General features: G+C 30.6%; 3 protein-coding genes across 7 annotated transcripts; 2 read left to right on the top strand and 1 right to left on the bottom strand.

Annotated features, from left to right (window-relative positions):
- Positions 1-1092: 1092 nt before the first annotated feature.
- Positions 1093-6829, top strand: LOC112492129 (topless-related protein 1-like). Of its 2 annotated transcripts, none has more exons than XM_048476418.2 (17): positions 1093-1290; positions 2092-2202; positions 2285-2464; positions 2607-2720; positions 2803-2961; positions 3111-3284; positions 3394-3507; positions 3588-3722; positions 3822-3867; positions 4037-4111; positions 4673-4759; positions 4843-5022; positions 5258-5389; positions 5468-5563; positions 5671-5841; positions 6046-6206; positions 6371-6829. In XM_048476418.2, exons 2-17 carry the CDS (start codon positions 2123-2125, stop codon positions 6513-6515), a joined length of 2049 nt encoding a protein of 682 aa, XP_048332375.2. In that variant the 5' UTR covers positions 1093-1290; positions 2092-2122; the 3' UTR covers positions 6516-6829. The 2 variants fall into 2 exon arrangements, with proteins under 2 accessions (XP_048332375.2, XP_048332374.2); XM_048476417.2 differs by having other exon boundaries at positions 3819-3867.
- Positions 6830-7560: 731 nt separating this feature from the next.
- On the top strand, positions 7561-13140 carry LOC107421149 (protein TPR3). 4 transcript variants are annotated; one of them, XM_060817741.1, is made up of 18 exons: positions 7561-7706; positions 8362-8412; positions 8685-8766; positions 8849-9028; positions 9165-9278; positions 9361-9519; positions 9658-9831; positions 9948-10061; positions 10144-10278; positions 10375-10423; positions 10623-10694; positions 11056-11142; positions 11225-11404; positions 11761-11886; positions 12035-12130; positions 12209-12379; positions 12510-12667; positions 12835-13140. In XM_060817741.1, exons 3-18 carry the CDS (start codon positions 8687-8689, stop codon positions 12965-12967), a joined length of 2028 nt encoding a protein of 675 aa, XP_060673724.1. In that variant the 5' UTR covers positions 7561-7706; positions 8362-8412; positions 8685-8686; the 3' UTR covers positions 12968-13140. The 4 variants fall into 4 exon arrangements, with proteins under 4 accessions (XP_060673724.1, XP_048332376.2, XP_060673726.1 ...); XM_048476419.2 differs by lacking the exon at positions 8362-8412; XM_060817743.1 differs by lacking the exon at positions 9948-10061.
- Positions 13141-13537: 397 nt separating this feature from the next.
- LOC107421151 (uncharacterized) lies at positions 13538-16989 on the bottom strand. Its single transcript, XM_016030330.4, has 8 exons — positions 16752-16989; positions 16068-16152; positions 15908-15976; positions 15596-15708; positions 15249-15360; positions 15028-15171; positions 14279-14453; positions 13538-13863 (listed from the first exon to the last, which is right to left on the bottom strand). The coding sequence occupies exons 1-8, from the start codon at positions 16801-16803 to the stop codon at positions 13738-13740; spliced, it is 876 nt and encodes a 291-aa protein (XP_015885816.2). The 5' UTR covers positions 16804-16989; the 3' UTR covers positions 13538-13737.
- Positions 16990-20231: the final 3242 nt, after the last annotated feature.

The following is a 20231-nucleotide window of genomic DNA, read 5'->3' as shown; positions in this document are numbered from 1 at the left end:
AAAAGAAAATTATTTGTGTTTCTGATGATGTTTATGTTTTAATTTGTTTTTCTCTTTATTTTTATTACTAATTAATATTAACAAATAATTGAAATAAATAAATAACACACAATTTATAATGAAAAAAAAAAAAACAAAAAAAAAAAAAAACAAAAGAGCAGAAACGAAAACAAAAACAAATACGTTAACAAACGGTACCTGGAAGTTGGAACAATTACATTTCTGTTATATATATAAGATATGAATTATTTTTTTGCATTATAGATGAACCCTACTAATATAATTGTAATTTAAGTATGATTTTGGGGATTTCCCGCAACTATGCCTCCAGGATTTTTTTTTTTTTTTTTTTTTTTTAGGGGGATCACTCTGCATTCACTTAATAGTTAATTCAAACAAGTTTTAGGATTTGAATGACTCTCCAAAACTTTGTCAAATATAGTTTACTTCTTTTTGTAAGAGCATCACCTTGAAGTGGGTGAAGTATTTGATTAGCTTTCTCTGCAATCAATTTTGGTTAATAATTGATGAAATTGTTCAAGCCATACAAATATATATTAACTAAATGAACAGTGTTTTTTTTTTTTTTTTTGGGGTGAAATTTTCCCTATCTTCCATTATTTAAAAAAAAAAAATCACCTCCCGTATAATATTTCCAATAATATGTAGTTTTTTTAAATAAAATATGTACATATATATTGAACAAATCATTTATTTTACAAGTTATCCAAAAATCTTTGTCTATATTATTCGAATTCATGCCCGCCTAATCATTAAACAGAGATGCTCTTAGAACTATAAAATATATATATATATATATAGTTTTTTTTTTTATTTTTTTATTTTTTTTGCATTCCAATAATATATAGTTATCAACTATATATTTATATTCAAATCGAGCAGTGTCCCTCCAAAACTTCTTTCAATTCATCAAAAGACAAAACTGCCCTCTCTAACTAACTTAAAAGATAGTTATTTTTTGGTTGAGCCGGACCCACCCAATGGACTGTAACTACCCTCTGTGACTAAATTATAAGTAGAACTACTTATTTTGGTTCCAAGTTATCGCTCCCGTATCTGAATATTTCTTAATCACGCGGCTTTTTTTTTTGCTTTTTTTCTTTTTCCCAGAATTTGTTACACGGTAGTAGAAGGATAACCAGAGCTAAATTTTCCCAGCGAGAAAATCAGAGAACTCAATTTTTCCAACGAGACAATCAGAGAGATAAATTTTCCCGGCGATAAAATCAGAGAGATTGGAGGTATTTTCTTCTTCATCTTGAACTTCAGGTCTGCTTCCATTTTCATTTTTCTTCTTCTTATTCTTTTTCCTTCAATTCTTGATAGAAAGCTTTAATTTCTTTTTCGTTTTAACGAATTTTTGCCTTGTAAGTTTCGGTTTTAATTAATCTTCCATTCTCTAATTTCATCTTCTTGTCTGATCATGATTCAGTTTCTTAGTTTCTCTAGCACGGAAGAAATGGCTTTCCCTTAGTTCATAAACTGGGTTTCTTTTTGCTTTTCGATTATAAACATATTAAATTTCTTCATATATATATATATATATGTGTATGTATGTATATAAATATATTTATAGTAGTATTCTTTATTTATAAATGAACAGAGTAATTAATTTCTTGTCTGTGGTACCCAGATGCTGTTTAACCGAATTTAAGGTTTGGTTTTAATTAATCTTGATTTTCCAATTGTATTTTTTAGCCGTTCATGATTTCGTTACTTAGTTACTTAATTAGAACAGAAGAAATGGTTTCAATCTATAGTTTTTTTTTTTTTTTTTTTTTTTTTTGGTTGGCTTTTCAATTATAGTGTTGTTTATAACGAAACAGAATTTCCATTTGCTAACCCGATTCCCAAATACAACAAAGCAATAATTCGATTAAACTTTAAATCTTTAATTTAACACTTTCTTGATAGGTTGATTCCATTTAATTTTTGTTGGTGACATTTTGATCTATTTTTACATTGGTAAAGAAATCTGCCTACAATATTCATCTGAACTATTAAGCAAATTTTATTGGTATGTATATGAAACGCAACTGATAGAAGTGGATTTTTTTTATGGTTCTTGAGGTTTTGGAGGTAAAATAGTACTGTTCCAGAGATGTCTGCTCCTAATGAAGAGCTCATTTTCTGGGTGTGGAAGTTTCTTAATGACAAACGTTACGTAAGAACGGCTCACATGTAAGTTTCCTGTTTATACTTTCACTCATAAACAAACTTCTTGTCAATGATACTGCTATTGAATTTGTGCATTCATATTTAGGCTTGAGCGTGAAAGTCAATGTTTCTTTGACATGAGATATTTTGAGGAGATGGTGATAAATGGAAACTGGGATGAAGCGGAGAAATATTTTTCTAGTTTCTCAAAAATTGATGCCAATAGGCACTCAAATGAAATCTTTATGCTGATCAGGAAGTGCAAGTTCATTGAGGCACTTGACAGGTAAATTGCTCAGTATCTGATATCTCACTTTTTTTAACTTCTCTTTGGTTTCAAGTGTACTTAATTTCATAAAAATGGCATCCCTGGCCTTGACAAGGAGATTTTTTTTTTTTTTTTTTTCCTTTTTCCTTTTTATCAACAGAAAGAACAGTGCCAAGGCTGTAGGAATCTTCAACAAGGATATCAAAGCATTTAACAATAGAAATGAAGATTTCTACAAAGAAATGGTTGAACTTTTGAGAGTACATGATATATGGTACCACTATTTTAGGAGCTTTGTGATGTATCATAGTACGGTAAATGTAAGATGTTCTGTTGAGTTTATATGCATTCTACAGGAAACATCGTTCACTCTCCAAGCATGAGAAGTTTGAGAATCTAAAGAAGAGTTCAGTGCTACAACTGCGCCACACAATTGTGAAAAATCCCCTCTTCATTGACAAGCTGAAGTTTCCTAGCAACTCAAGCCAAAGGTTGCAGTGTCTCTTTAACCAAAGGTAATACCATCTTCCTGGTCCCCCTTTCATTTGCTGTTGCTGCAATGGATTGTGGCCTTTGTTTTGTTACAAACAGCTAAGAAGCATTCTGCATGATGGTGGATCTTTGCAAATGATAACTGCTAATTAATTTGTGCATTTATGTTCAGGCTTGAAAGTGAATGTTGCTTTGACATGGGAAAGTTTGAGGAGAAGATGCTAAGTGGGAACTGGGACGAGGCAGAGAAATATATTTCTGATTTCACACAAACTGGTTTCAATATCTACTCAAACAATATCTTTTTGCTAATCAGGAAGTGTAAGTTCCTTGAGGCACTGGACAGGTACTTGTTCAATAACACTTTTTCAGTTTCTCTTTGGTTTTAAGTACTTACTTTCATACAAATGGCATCCCATCCCTTGCCTTGACATGGAATTGTTTTATGTTGACAGAAAGGATCATGTCACGGCTATTGAGATCCTCGTGAACGATCTTATGATGTTCAAGCAAATTAATGGAGATTTCTTTGAACAAATGGTTCAGCTTTGGAAATTAGATGATATATGGTATCACTTCTTTAGGAGCTTTACAAATTCTCATAATATGGTGATGTAAATGTTCTATTGAGTTCCATTACATTCCACAGGAAACATAAATCAATCTCAGAGTATGGGGATTTTGAGTCTCTAAGGAAGATTACAGTTCTACAACTGAAGAACATAATTGAGGCAAATCCTCTTTTAGTTGGCATGCTGAAGTCTCCCAGCATTGCAAGCCATAGGTTGGTAGTACATCATTGGCTCTTGTTGCAAATAAAAAGGGAATATGATATTGGAAATTGATTGTGGCTTTGGTTTTCTTATAAATAACTGAGAAGCAGTCTGCAAGATGGTGAATCAAGGGAAATCTCAGAAACCGTGAGAAAGGTTGGTACCATAAACCAACTTGGTTATCTGGTTTATTCCCCTGTTGCACAAGATCGATATATATATATATATATATGCATAACATATATATATATTCTATGTGAGATTAATTTGAACTAGTGTCTTCTCTCCTCTTCATGATTCCATAAATTAAATTGTCTTTCTGCAGGCTACATATCAGAAAGATGTGGAGGATTTAAAATGGAAATCTTTGCTGCTGTCCACATATGTACTAGGATACAACGTATGACCCCCTTCTCTTTTTTTTTTTTTTTTTTTTTTTTTTGGTTTTTTCATCCAAAGCAGTTTTTGCTCCTATTTTCTTATCTCATTATGCCTTTGCTTTTTATTTTATCACTTATCTAGATGGCTTAATATGTTTTCTATCTGAACCATGCCACTGGGCAGGCAATATATGACAACTTTAGAAATTCTCCTGCCAAAATAGTTACCCAAATGGCTCTCTGATTGTGCTTGTTCTGGGTATCCATTTTTTATTTTTTATTTTTTTTCCTGTGGTCAACTATAAGTACGCACTGTTACATCAAATTATGTAAAACTTCTGATATCATGGTGTTTCAATCATCTTCAAGCAAGTGACAATTACAATGTTTATATGCATTCGATTAGTAATCAACATTCTATGCAGATGTTCTAGACCAATATAGTGGTTGATGGTTATTAAAATACCGATGAATTATGTCATAATATATGAGACTAAATGATCTGACAATTAGTGATAAAAATATTTAAAATAAAGAAGTAGCAAAATGGTTTTCATTAGCTTCCTTTTCGATCAAGGCAGATATTGGGACTGACCTACACCAATGAAGGTGATGCAGTTTTGTCTCTAGCAAAATATTCTCATCAACTTTGGCAATGGCCAGGGCAGGTACAGGAGCAATATCTTAATAGTTATTTCCATTTAAGAATACAATAAGTAATGCTATCCATGTGATGGATGAGTTAATGTAGGTAAATACCATGGATCAACCCTGGGTAAGTTTACTGGATGGTGCTTTACGAATGAACAATGAATATGACGGCATCAACCAGGAAGCAGTTCCAGCCTGCTTTGCTTTTAACAGAACTGAATCATATCTCTATTCAGCATCTGAGGGGAAAGTTTATGTGTTCGACATGAATACATTAAAGGTAACCTCAAAAATAGAGTTCCAGCACTTTTCCATGAACAAAGGAATGGTAACCAATTTCTATAAACTTATGAAGTGTCAGAAACACGCTCAACTTCGATTAGTTGGTTATTCTGACTCCATATTTCAATCTTTTAGTAAAATAAATCTTGGTTTGCCTATATGCCGAGTGATTTTGGCAAGTATGTTAGGATCTAACTGATCATACTTCTTGCATTTTGTTTGGCGAAACATAGAAAGCGGATAGCATCATGAATTTACCATCTGCTGAAGCAATATGTATCGCTATCAACCCTCAAGATGACAACACAGTTGCCATTGGCATGAACGATTCCTCAATAATAATATATAACCACCGTTCAAAGAGGGTATTTTTTCTTTTTCCCTTTTTTTATATGTAAACAAGTAATTTGCAATTACACTTTGTTATTGCTACGATTTGGCAGGTTAAAGCTAAGCTTCAGGGTCACACTGGAAAGGTCACTGGTCTTGCATTCTCCGAAACTCTGAATATGCTAGTTTCTTGTTGTATTGGTCAAAAGGTCACTATCCAATCTCTTTTTCTTTTGGATTTGAAGTTAACAAAGACTGTAATGAGAGCTTCATGGCCTGGCCTGGACTAGATTTTTAACGTTTTGACAATCTGCAGATTCTTGCATGGAATGTTAATGGGTGGAAGAAAACGAAAAAGGAAACACTGTGTCTTCAAAGAAAGTCACACATCCATATCCAGTTTCATCAGGATCAGCAGCATTTCCTTCTTGTACACGCGGATCGCCTTGCAATTTATGAAGCTAGTAAACTAGAATGCGTAAAGATGGTGTCCCTTCTCTCTCTCTCTCTCTCCCTCTCTCTCTCTCTCTCTCTCTCTCTCTCTCTCTCTCTCTCTCTCTCTCTCTCTCTCACTCACACACACACACACACACATAGATACTGATAAGCATAGCATGTATTGGCTGTAAAGTAAACTGTTTGTTTGGTAGAAAAATAATAATAATAATGTCTTCATTTTTTTTGTTTCCAGTGGCCTAAAAGAGTTTCTGCATCAATTTCCAGTGCAACATTTTCATGTGATGGCCAAATTGTATATGCCAGCTTTCGCAGCGGAGATATCGCCATTTTTGATGGTTTGACGTTAGATCAGCTTTCTAATATTTCGTCCATAGAGTACGTTGCTAAATTCAGGTATTCCATCAAGCACAACCACAAAAATTTCACCACAAATATATGGCGCCTTATACTTGTTTCTCCGTTCTCCCAATTCTCATCAAAACTTAATTTTATGACTCAATTCTTAATGGTTTATATACAAACATGATATAATAAAATGGTTGTGCCTATATATGCAGACCTTTTGGGTACACCCTAGTCATTGCTGCACATCCAAATAAACCATACCACTTTGCTGTTGGCCTCTCTAATGGTGATATCTATGTCATTGAAGCAGAAGGTTTTGACCCTCCTGAAGCTCCTTCTGACCCCCCTAAAGATTAGTAGATTGATAATCTTCTGTTGGCCTCTACGTACTCAAAGTTGAAAGGTCCCATAATGGACTGAAAAAAAGAAGCTACTTTTTTAAGCATGTAAAACATGTAAAATATGCCTTCTTTTTGCTTTCTACTGGTGGAATTAAGACATAATACACAATATCAATGGGGATTTCAAGCAATTCTCTCTGCCTCCAATATGATTCTAAAAAGTCGGAAGCCATTTTGAAGATTTGAATGACTCTCTAAAAAAAACTGTCAAATTTTAATTTACTTCTCTCTCTCTCTCTCTCTCTCTATATATATATATATATATATATACACATTTTTTTTTTTTGAAGAAACATCACCACCTTGAAGTGGCTGGAGTATTTGGTAATCTTTTTTCTCTGTAATGAATTTTGGTTGAGAATTCATGAAATTGTTCAAGCCACGAAGCATAGAAGAGGAATCGTGTGTTAACAATCGTATTAAAATGAGTATGATTACTTAACCATATGACATGATTGAATGGATGTCATTCGTCTTTCTTATGAATAAAATTCTCATGTTGATCAGAATATATATATATATATATATATACACATATAATGCACATTTGTGATTTAACTATTATCTTATTCATTTTTTTCCCTACTGTCCATAATTAATATCAATCATCTCATCTCCTAAAAGTTTCAATAATATATAGTTATCAACTCCTATGCGCTCGAACTGAATAGTGTACCTTGGAAATTTAAATTTTCAATGCGTTACAAAAAATAAAAATTTTCTGAGATATTGCTTCTAGTGAAATAAAAATAAGAAGGAAATTGAAACAAAATTTTTTTTTTTTTTTTGGGGATTCCAATAAAAGAAAAAGACAAAAATAAAATAAAATCACTCACGTCCCCATTCCCCTTCTCGCTTTGAGCGGGACCCATCTAACGGACTATAACTACTATCTCCAACAAACTTATATGCTACCTTACTTATTGTTATACGTAGATCTACTTATCACGCATACTTATCTAAATATTTCGTAATCGCGCGCCTGTTTTCACAGAATTTCTTTCACCGGTAAAAGTACAGCGCTTAGAGAAAATCGGAGAGCTAAATTTTCCAGCCAGAAAATCAGAGAGCTAAAATTTTCCTGCGAGAAAATCAGAGAGACTGGAAATTTCTTCTTCTTCTTCTTCTTCTTCTTCTTGAGCTTCAGGTCTGCTTCCATTTTTTAATTTTTCTTCTTCTAATTCTTCTTTCTTCAATTCTTGATCGAAGCTTTAATTTCTTCCTTGTTTGATCATTTTTTTTTTTCTGTCTCTTTTCTTGTAAGTTTGTGTTTTATCTTTCATTTTCCAGTTTCATCTTCTTAGCTGAAAATGATTCGGTTTCCCTTTGCTACTTAGCACCAAAAAAAAAAAATATATATATATATATATATATTGGTTTCCTTAATTTAGTCACCCAGGTTTTTTTGCATTTCAATTATCAAGATAATGAATTTCTTGATAAATATTGTGGTATTTTTTTATTCATAAGGAAACACATTAATTTCTTTTCTGTGGAACCCATATTTTGTTTAATCGAATTTTTTTTTTTTTCCAATTTAAGTTTTGATTTTCCAATAGTACTTTTTAGCAGATCATGATTCGGTTATTTAGTAAGTTAATTAGCTCAGAAGAAGTGCTTTCCATAATTTATTCGATGGGTTTTTTTTCCTCTGCTTTATAATTATAGTGTTCTTTGTCTATAACGAAACAGAATTTCTATTTGTCAACAGAGTTATTGATTTGATTTAACAGAGTTATTAATTTGATTCCCAAATATAACTAAGTTATTAATTTTTCTTTAGTTTAACACTTTTTTGATAGGTAGATTCAATTTAATTTTGGATTCGTCTCCATTTGGATATAATCTTCAAGGTTAGTTTGGTTGCTGTGTAATCTGTGATTGTTATGAAAGTTCATTCCTTCAATTTTCTTTTCTTGCACTCAATTTTTTTTGTTTTTTAATGGAAACTGTACTACTTAATCATCACGTTAGGCATTAAACAAATTAGTAAAAGATTGGTGAGCGAAATTGTTCTATGTAGCCGGTTAAAGAAATTTGACAAAATACATCTAAACTTTATTTTACTTCTGTTTAAGTAGAGTTTATTGCTCTATAACAGAAGTGGATGTTTTGATGGTTTCAGAGATGTATAATCCTAATCAAGAGCTCATCTTCTCAGTGTTGAAGTTTTTTAATGAGAAAGGTTACAAAGAAACTGCTCATATGTAAGTTTCCTGTTTATACTTTCACTCATTAACAACTTTCCTTTCAATTATACTACTAATTAATTTGTGCATTTATGTTTAGGTTTGAGCGCGAAAGTAAATGCTACTTTAACAGGAGATATTTTGAGGAGATGGTACTAAGTGCAAACTGGGATGAAGCAGAGAAATATCTTTCTGATTTCACACAAATTGATGACAATCAGCACTCAACCAAGACCTATTTTCTGATCAGAAGGAATAAATTCCTTGAGGCACTGGACAGGTAATTGTTCATTATATATATATATATATATATATTTATGTTTATATAAATTTTCCGTTTCTCTTTTGTTTCAAGTACTCACTTTCATACAAATGACATCCCTGCTAGCCTTGACATTATTGTTTTATATCAATAGAAATGACCGTGCCAAAGCCTTGGAGATCTTCAAGAAGGATCTTAAAACGTTTAGTGATAGAAGTGTAGATCTCTACAAAGAAGTGGTTCAACTTATGACATTAGATGATATATGGTATCATTTCTTTAGGAGCTTTGTGATTTATCATAATATAGTGAATGCAAGATTTTCTGTTGAGTTTTATTACGTTCTACAGGAAACATGATTCACTCTCCAAGTACGGGAATTTAGGGAATGCAAGTAGAAATACAGTGCTACAACTGAATTGGATGATTGAAATGAATCCCCTTTTCATTGGCAAGCTGGAGTTTCCTAGCATTGTGAGCCAGAGTTTGCAGTGTCTCTTTAACCAAAGGTAATAATACATTACTGGCTGTTGCTGCAATTGATTGTGGCCTTCGCTTTGTTATAAAGCAACTGAGAATCATTCATTCTGCTTGATGATCAATCTAGGCAAATGATACTGCTAAATAATTTGTGCATTTATGTTTAGGGTTGAAAGTGGCTATTGCTTTGACATGAAATATTTTGAGGAGATGATGCTAAGTGGGAACTGGGATGAGGCAGAGAAATATATTTCTGGTTTCACAAAGATTGGTGACAATAGCTACTCAAATGATATCTTTTTGCTAATCAGGAAGTGTAAGTTCCTTGAGGCACTGGACAGGTAATTTTTCAATATCTAATTTCTCACTTTTTTTTTCACTTCTATTTGGTCTCAAGTACTCACTTTCATAGAAATGGCATCCCTTGCCTTGACATGGAATTGTTTTATGTCAACAGAAAGGACCATGTCAAGGCTACAGAGATCCTCGTAAATGATCTTGTAATGTTTAAGCCAATTAATGGAGATTTCTTCAAACAAATGGCTCAGCTTTTGAAATTAGATGATATATGGTACAACTTCGTTAGGAGCTTTATGAATTCACATAATATGGTAAATGTAAGATGTTCTATTGAGTTTCTTTACATTCTACAGGAAACATAAATCAGTCTTGGAGTTTGAGGATTTTGAGTCTCTTAGGAGGAATACAGCTCTACAACTTAAGAACATAATTGAGGCAAATCCCCTTTTCAATAGCAAGCTGAAGTCTCCTAGCATCAAAAGCCAGAGGTTGGTATTACAACATTGGTTGTTGTTGCCAATAAAAGCAGAATATGATCTTGGAAATTGATTGTGGTTTTTGTTTTGTTTTTTGTTATAAACAAGTGATCTGGATGACGCTGAATCTAGCAAAATCTCTAAAACTGAGAGAAAGGTCAGTATATTAAACCAATTGCTGTATCTGGTTTTATCTCATCTTGCATATTGTCTATATATCCTATGCGAGATTAATTTAAACTGACTTCTTCTTTCCTCTTCATCATTCCATAATTGAAATAGGCCTTCAATGTCATGTATAGTATGTCTCCTAAGGATTTGTGGTGAATCCTACAAATTTAATTGTCTTTCTTCAGGATACATATCTGAATAATGCGGTGGGTATAAAATGGCAATGTATGCGGCTAAGTTATACAGAAGGATACGACGTATGTCCTTTTTTTTTCTTTTTTCTTTTTTTTTCTTTTTTGGTTAAATACATTTCTTGTCCTACTTTCTTATCTTGTCATGACTTTGTTTTTTTATTTTTCAATTTTCATTTGGCATATCTAGCAGGCTTGATGTGTTGTCTAGCTGAACCATGTTCCTTGATAGGCAGTAAATTACTACACTTAAAAAAATTCTCTTGCCAATGTAATTACCTAAAAGTGCTGTGTTATCGTGCTTGTTCTAGTTATGTCATAATCTATGAAACTGAATGATTTGAGAATTTATGCCAAAAATAGTTAAATAAAGAAATTCCAAAATGGTTTTCATTAGCTTTATTTTTTGTTTTTTTAATCAAGGCAGATATCAGCGCTGACCTACACAAATGAAGGTGATGCAGTTTTGTTGCTATTAACAAATGCTCATATACTTTGGAAATGGCCAGGGCAGGTACAGGAGTAAGATTGTGTAAGTGGTTTCCATTAAGAATACATTAAGTAATACGGTCCTTATGATGCGAGGCTTAACATAGGTAAATGCCATCGATCGACCTTGGATATGTCAACCAAAGGATGCCTTCACGATGAAGAATGAATATGGAGGCATCAACCATGAAGTGGTTGATCCCTACTTTGCTTTGAGCACGAATGATTCATATCTCTATTCAGCCTCTGGAGGGAAAGTTTCTGTGTTCAACATGAAAACATTAGAGGTAACCACAAAAATGGTGTTCTAGCACTTTTCCATGGACAAAAGTATGGTAACAATTTTCTTTAAATTTATGAAGTGTTGGAAACATACACAGCTTTGATTTGTGTCAGACATTTTTATAGACCATTCACAACTATCACATCTGAAATTAAAACTAATAATTATGCATCATTTTGAGCTTGTAAACATAACATATTCTTCGGTTAATCTCTTAAATTTAACTACTTTGTTATTCTCGACTCCAAATTTTTGTCTTTTAGCAAATGCTTCACATATTTTGGTTTTGCTGAGTCATTTTGGCAAGTATTTTGGGACGTAACTGATCATATTTCTCACATTTTGTTTTGTAAAACAAAGAAAGAGGATAGCATCATGCCTCCACCGCCTGCAGCAACATGCATTGCTATTGACCCTGATAGCAACAAAGTTGCTATTGGAATGAGAAATTCCACAATAATAATATATAACCGTCTTTCAAAGGAGGTACTATTTTTTTTATTTATTTTTTTTTTCCTTCATGTAAAGAAGTAAATTGTGATTATATATATATATATATATATATATATATATAAATATATGTATATGTCAATGTAAAAAATGAGACTCAGGATTCATTGCTCTCATTTTACAGATTGAAGCTGAGCTTGTGGGTCACACTGGAAGAGTTACTGGCCTTGCATTCTCAAAAGCTCTGAATATACTTGTTTCGTCTGGTGCCGATGCAAAGGTCACTATCCAATTTCTTTCTCCTTTTGCATTGAGAGCTTCATGGGAATTTGATTTTTAATGTTGTGACAATCTGCAGATTTTTACATGGAATGTAAATCGGTGGAAGAAAAGGCTAAAGACATTATTGCTTCTTCGACCAACATTATACATCGACATCTGGTTTCACCAGGATCAGCGACATTTTCTTCTTGTACACAAATATCGCCTTGCAATTTATAGAGCTTATACACTAAAATGTGAACTTAAGGTGTCCTCTATCTCTCTCTCTCTCTCTCTCTCTCTCTCTCTCTCTCAAGTCTATTTTTGGTGAATGATTTTAAAGTAAGCTGCTTGTTGAAGATGTAGTTACAATAAAATGTCTTTCTTTCTGCTTCCAGTGGACTCCATCTATTCGTATACCAATTTCCTTTGCAAAATTCTCATGTGATGGCCAAGTATACGCTAGCTTTTGCAACGGAGATATAATCATTTTTGATGGTTCGACATTAGGACCGCTTTATGTAATTCTAGGCGAGGTTTACATGGAGAAAAACAGGTACTCCATTAATCAAGACCTCAAAAATCTCACCACAAATACTCGTCCCCTATATTTGTTTCTCTGTTCTCTTAAATTCTCACCAAAATTTAATTTTATCACTCAATTTATTTTTTTATGGTTTACATACAAATATGATTTAATAAAATGGTTGCCTATATATGCAGGTCTTTTGGGCACACACCGGTTATTGCTGCACATCCAAAGAAACCATACCAGTTTGCTGTTGGCCTCAGCAACGGTGATTGCTATGTCATTGAAAAAGAAGAAACAGCTTTTGACCCCCTAAAGATGAGTTGATTGATCATCTACCATTAGCCTCTTAAAGACTCAAAGTTGAAAGGTCCCGTGGTGGAATGAACTCTACCTTAAGCATGTAAAAAATTAAATACGTATTCTCTTACTTTCTATTGGCGGAATTACCACATAAATACATACACAATACGAATGGTATAGTAAAAAAAACTTTCTCACTTCCTCTCTTTTGAAACTTTCTCACTTTCTTTTAGTCCAAATGTCACTGCCCTCTTTGAAAATTTCTCACCAATGCCAAAACACCATAAATCAAACAGTTCAACCCGTCAACAGTTACTTTTGCAATAAGCAAAACAGCCAAGGTTCAGACATTTGCACAATATCACCACAATCATAATAAGACTATGTCCAACACATCTCCCATGATGAAGCTACACTAAATCAGCCATCACCACGCACCTATTCATTCCTTTTCACTACCTAATTACAAGGAGTACACATTAACACAAATCAAAATAGAGAAAAATAGTCAATTCTGCAATCATAAATACTGTGCTTCCAGGCACTAGACACTGGCTAGAGGTTGGAAATTTTGTGGGGAATCTTCAAGGAGTGTTAAGAGAAAAATCATTAACTCGCTCAGAGGTCATTAGATAATAAAGATCCCAACATCATCATATGGTCAGTGTCAATTTACACACAAGGAACATAAGGTTTTTAGAGATGCATTTACTTAAATAGTAGTCAATTGAATGAAATTTATATTATTGAATGTTTCCAAGGGAGATACTGCAGTACTTGTACTTTTTACATCTTCAAGCATCAACTTTTGCTGCTGCTGATGCATAACTTACACTGCTGTCTCTTGTACTTTTGCATTGACTAGACTGTTCATATCGGAGAAAATTGACTTTTATCTTTGTTGAGCAGTTCCTCAGCATCTGAAGAAATTCAGAAATGATGGACAAATTTCAACTATTTATTATTGGGAAAATACAAACAAGGAAGCAGCAAAAACCTTGGGCCGTATAAGTAAGAATGCTCTTAAGAATTTGACTAAATTATCAGATTCAGAATCCCTACATTTCTTCCTCTAAACATGATTAATAGTTTCAAGCAACATAAAAAGAGCCATAAGATTGATTTCACTATAATAATGTTTTCTTTGATACAAAATTTTTAAAAAATAATAATTATAATCATATTTGTTTTTACACTTAGACGACCTACCAAAGGACGACATGCCTTCATGCAAAAATGAAAATGGAGGATTCTACATCAACATCCTTTCCACAGACCAAAAAAAAATAAAAAATAAAAAAGAGTAAAAATAAAAATAAAAAATGAGGCACTTACGTGGAGAAAAACGCTAATTGGATGGCGTCCACATATTGTATTATCATACTCCGAAAGATATTGTTTGAATGCATCTGGATCTCCTGTTTCAATTATATCCATGCCCATCCTGTCCAACGCCTCAATAGATTTGTATATGGCCCCATGTTTCTTGTCATAGTGCATGTAATTGAATCTGAGTAAAATAGAAAAAATTAATTATATACAAAATGAACTTGCAATTAAAAATGAGTGTGCACATGACATTAACTTCCAAGTTCACAAGCATATGTAGAAAACATTCCGATAAGAAAAAATAATGAGTGTGCACATGACATGAACTCACCAAAGTATTTAGATATTACTTAAACACTTCATAGCTAACAAACAATAACCTCTTACTCTTAAAAATATGTGTATCTGTGCGTAAGGCATACACACTTTAATGGAGTCGCTATCAAACTAAGGAATAAGTTATATTAATGAATGCCAAATGTAACATGATATCCAAGAAATGGCACTGATTATAAAAACTCCAAAACAAGGACAATTTTGGTAGTTCCAAAAGGAAGAATGTGGATTTGAATAGGCGAAATGGAGAAGTAGGATGCAAGACAATTTTGCAAGAAGTCAAAGGTTGAAAAGAGATAGATAGTTACACTCACTACACTTGCATGAATGTCTGTCTCAAGGTAATACGGGAAAAGAGCCATCTAATCTTGGGATTATAAGATATAGTAACATACTATTGGTTTAAAAAAGGGACATACCGAGATCCCCAGTGACAAAAATCTGACGACACTGAGAAGAAATTTTTGGGATCATCCACATATTTGGCAAGCAATTCTCCATACATGGCTTCATTTTCAGCATTAAGAGCACCTACCAAAATGGGTACAACTTTAACTGGGTGCCTGCATAAAGATCAACAAAAGTCAGCAACAGTGAAAAATCATTAAAGAATAGCACCAACATATGGGAAAAGGAATACCCCTCAAACACTTTAGCAAGATAGGGCAGATGCATTTCCATGCTATGTTCAGCCTCATCAACACGAATATCCATTAGTTCAAATTTTCCCGTAGCTTTTAGCTCTTCGATCACTGAAATATAAAAGCAACATGATTTTGACAGCCAAATATAAAAACAAACACCATCGAAGTTAAATCATCTAAGACATTATAAGTGAGTGCATGATTAATTTCAACAAATCAAACTATCCAACATTCCACTGAAGACATATTAAGGACACGTAATCTGAAGGGAATGAGGAAAAGGTATCAACACAAAATAATGTTGGTTGTTTGAAGCTGATAATGAACAATAAAATAACTATACCTTCCAAATCAACAGGTAGGTCCCCTATAGGTGTCTTGTAAACTGAAGCCCTTGAAAGAGCACATTTCGGAGTGTAATAGTGATGAGATGGCCCAAGAAGGAACACCCGAGAACTGAAATTACAAGTTCCCTCGCGTATTAGCAACAAAGTTGAGAGCTCCATACTTAACTGACCCTTAATAAGTCTAGAATGAGTCTATAAATAACTACTTAAATAAATCAAATTCATAGTCAGAACAATGCCAGAGTTATAAAATCAATGATCTCCATATAAGCTTTACTCTTTACTGGGGCAGCGAGAACATGACTTACATGTTAGTGGGATCAATGTTTCCAAATGCATAAGCAGCAGCACGACCCGAATAAGAATAACCAGCATGCCTGACCCATGATATAGCGTTAGAATGCATAAGTACTTCCATCCATGCTTGTTAACAAAACAGCAAGTTATAGGTGGATAATAATAACTTACGGAGCAATGACACCTCGTACATCAGGAGATTTAGTTAGGCCAGAGGCTCTCAGCCATCCTTCAAGCTCTTCTGTCAATTTTTTAGCTGAAAAATAAATAAATAAATAAGATACAAAATGTTAGAAGCACCTTCGGAACTCTGCAGAATTTATTTTACATCAGAATCACTTCCCAATGTTTATATGCGCTATCACCCAACAGTGGAAAGCAAATGAAATTCTGAATAGCCATTCCAAACACATGTGAGCTTCAGTATAAGAGACTACATGCATAAGCTATTTTCTCCTATTTCTATCAAATTTTTAACGTGGTCTTAATTTTAGCTGGAATTTTAAAATAAATAAATAAATACTTAATTACAAACAAGGAATTCTTTTCCATTATCATTTCTTCTTTACATTTTTATTTTCCTCAGTTTCCTTCACAACTGTCTACACAAGTAATTTTCCGAAAAAAGCAATCGCCAAAAAAATAAAAGAAAAAAAAAAACCACTTGAAAATCGAATTCCATGGAATTCGTATAGAAATTAACCGACCTAATAACGTTGAAAACAAATCTCTTTTAACTTTTTGAAAGTCAGAGACTTCATCAAAACGGAGATTTACCCGTTTTCCTTCCATTTAATCGGCGATAAAACTGACGGATAATTAAATTTAAAAAAAAAATTTGAAAAAAAGACTTACGATTGTCGGAGTACCAGGAACCAGCATGCGATGCTCTTCTGACCTTCTCCATCGAAAAAATAAAAAAATTGAGTAAGAAAACCCTAAAATTACTGCAAACGAGATTTGGGGTTTGAGATGGGTTTGTATGCTGTACTTTGCTTCTTCTTCTTTCTTTCTTCTTTGCTTTTTTGGTTTGCTGAGAAAGGGTGTGTGCCTTGTTGGAGAATGTAAATTTAGTCTATGACGCTCTGACTGGTGATGGAATACGATAGATAGCGTATCAAATTCCTATGCAATAAAAAATAAAAAATAAAAAATAAAAAAAAAAACATCCGCTTTGGTTTTTAGTGTTGTTAAAAATGCTTCTTTTCTTTTCTTTTTTTTTTCTTTTCTTTTTTTTTTTTGTGAATAGTGTCGTTAAAAATGTTTAAACCAAAATTTGGATATCAATTGTTTTTTTTTTTTTTTACCACTATGTATTAAGCATAACGATGAAGGAATTTTTTTTTTTAATGATTATTGAATAATATCGAATTAAAATTTGAAATTTATAAAATAATCAAATATAAATTTATTAAAATACTAAATTATTTAGAAAAAATTAAATTTATAAAAATATGATACTTATTAAATACAATTTTAAATTTCAACCCTAATATGATTAAAAAGTTAAAAAATGAAAACTTCATATTTGTTGTGTGTATATATATATATATATATAGTAAGAGGATTCTTAATATGAGTTCTAATATAAAAACTTTATTATTCAATCCTTAATTCGTATAAATGCTGAAATTTAAAATAAAATTTATTAATTATGGAATTCGATAAATTTATTTTTATTAAATAAAATTTTAATATATCATTAAATTAATATTATATGTTTTAAACTAATTTTTAAATTTTAAATTTTAATCATTAAGAATGAACATTTAACAAAATAAGGTAAATTTTATTTGAAACTGATTATATATATACAATATACTAAAATTTAATAAAATATTCAATAAATTTATTTATCGAATAATATATTATTTATATATACATATATAAATATATATATATATATATGAATATATAATAATAGAATTTTAATATCAAAATATATAGATTTTAATAATAAAATTGATCTTTTTATTTAATGTTCATAAAATATATGTAATTATAAATAAATTATTTTATTAGGTAAAAAAGTTTTTATTGGGAAAATAATAATAATAATAAACATAGTTAATTTATATTATGAGTATTTAATATAGAAAAATTAATTATTATAGTAAATAAAAAAATATATTTGAATTTAAATTTGAATTCTATAGATAAAAAATATATAAATATATTTGAATTTAAATTTAAATTTTATAAGTGGAAAAAATTAGACTGGTAAATAATTTTGAATGTATATTTTATAATTGAACAGTATTATATATAACTGTTAAACTTTTCATTTTTAACCAATTTTTACGATATAGATGAAAAAATTAAGATTTAAATATATTTAGTAAAAATAAAATATTTAAATAAATTTTCAAATATAATTGGACAGGTTGATTTTATTAACCAGGTTAATACTAGCAAGATACAGTAATAAATAAAAAATTAATAGTGTTAAAATGGTTTTAATGGATAAACAATTTTGTTTTCTAAATTTTTATTATATGTTATTATTATTACTTTTATCTTTATTATTATTATTATCAGTTTTAGTATATTTAACTTTTATTTCTTTTTAATTTACTGTTTCATATTATTTTAAATTATTTTTTATAACAAAATAACATATAATATAATTAAAAATTTTATATGTAAACATGCATAAAATACATAGCAATATCAAAGGTTAAATATTATTATTTAACCTTTATTTATGATATTATATAATTATATATATGTATGTTATCTATATAATATATAAAATTAATATAATAGATAAAAAAAATTTCATATATTACTAATTATTATATATTATTTTTAAAATTATATATTATGATGATATATACTACGCACGTATATTGATTCAAGTGTATATAACTATACACATGTGTGTATATATATATATATATATATATATGTATATATTAGAGGAATGCTGGGTTTGCAAAAGCTTTTTTACTTTTACACTCGCGGCCTTTGGAGACTACCACTTTTTCTCGTTACTTTTTCAACAACAATACCATAATCAATATGACACGATTACCTTTCTTTTGCAGACAATTATAATATTGCCATTTCAACAAATGACGGTCAATTTACATTGATTTTAATATTAAATATTTTTACTGTTTAGCCTAAATAAAAATTAAAATACCAATAAACTAAAATTAATAAATAGTAAAAAATGCAAATTATTTTAATAATTGATTTCTTTAAAATATTTTTATTTTTACTGTAAAAACCAAAACAATTAACATTTACTTTTCACTTGTGAATAAAAAGTATTTATATAAAGCAAATTACTAAAAATATTAGAAAAGTAATATCTTAAAGTAAAATATTTTATATGATTCGTAAAAAATTAAATATTATAAATATTAGTCTTAATAAATATAGACTATATATATATATATGAGCGTGTTTGAATTACTGAAATAAGTTATGTTATATTATTTTTTTATTCTATGCTAATTTTATTAAATCGGTATCTTCTTTTAATTGACCCAAAAAATTTATATCTTTTTTTTTATTTATAATAAATAATATTAGATGTATATCGTTTCGAAGAGTGGTAATATTGTAATTACCTGCAAAAGGTCATTACTGTACATTGATTATGTTAGTATTGTTGAAAAAGTAATGAAGAAAGTGACAACCTTCCTAAAGCAGGAAGTGCTGAAGTAAACGAAAAAGCGATTGCATCTGGCACTCTTCTGTATATTATTTATCACAGGTTCACAACTTATATATTTTTGGGACCTTCTTCAACTATATAATTTTTTGAATTTCCATTTCTCTTTTGTAGTAAATAGTGGATTCAAGCAACATTTTGTAAAAAGAAGGAAAAAAAACAATTAAAAAATCTTTTGCAACTCGCCACCAAGCTGCAAAATCATTCACATTACCCTCGAACATTTTTATTTTATGTTAATTTAGTTTATAATTTTGCAATTTTTCCTAATAATTTTGGTAAAATTAATCATACATGTCATAAAAGAAGTAAAATGTAAAATAAGATAGAATAAGTCTCTATTTGTTTTTTTAGTTAAAAGCTTTATTTAAAGGTTAAAATTTTTTTTATCAAAAAATAAAAATATTTGACAAAAATTAATAAGAACTTATTGATTAAAAAATAAGTTTTTTTAAACTGTTTTAGAGTCTAAAATTTGTTTTTTATATTTTATATGAAAATTTAATAAGCATTTAATACAGCTTAATGAGTATTTAATACAGCTTTTTTATTTACAACCAAACACTTATTAGCTTTTTAATAAAAAATTTTTTTTAAAAAGTTTTATTATACAAAACTTCATAAACTAAAATTTTATTTTTATCAGGTACATC

This window comes from Ziziphus jujuba, chromosome 5 (genome assembly GCF_031755915.1).
Source record: "Ziziphus jujuba cultivar Dongzao chromosome 5, ASM3175591v1".
NCBI classification, from domain to species: Eukaryota; Viridiplantae; Streptophyta; class Magnoliopsida; order Rosales; family Rhamnaceae; genus Ziziphus; species Ziziphus jujuba.
The sequence above is the reverse complement of the archived record's forward strand: the minus strand, read 5'-3'. Positions and strand labels throughout refer to the sequence as shown.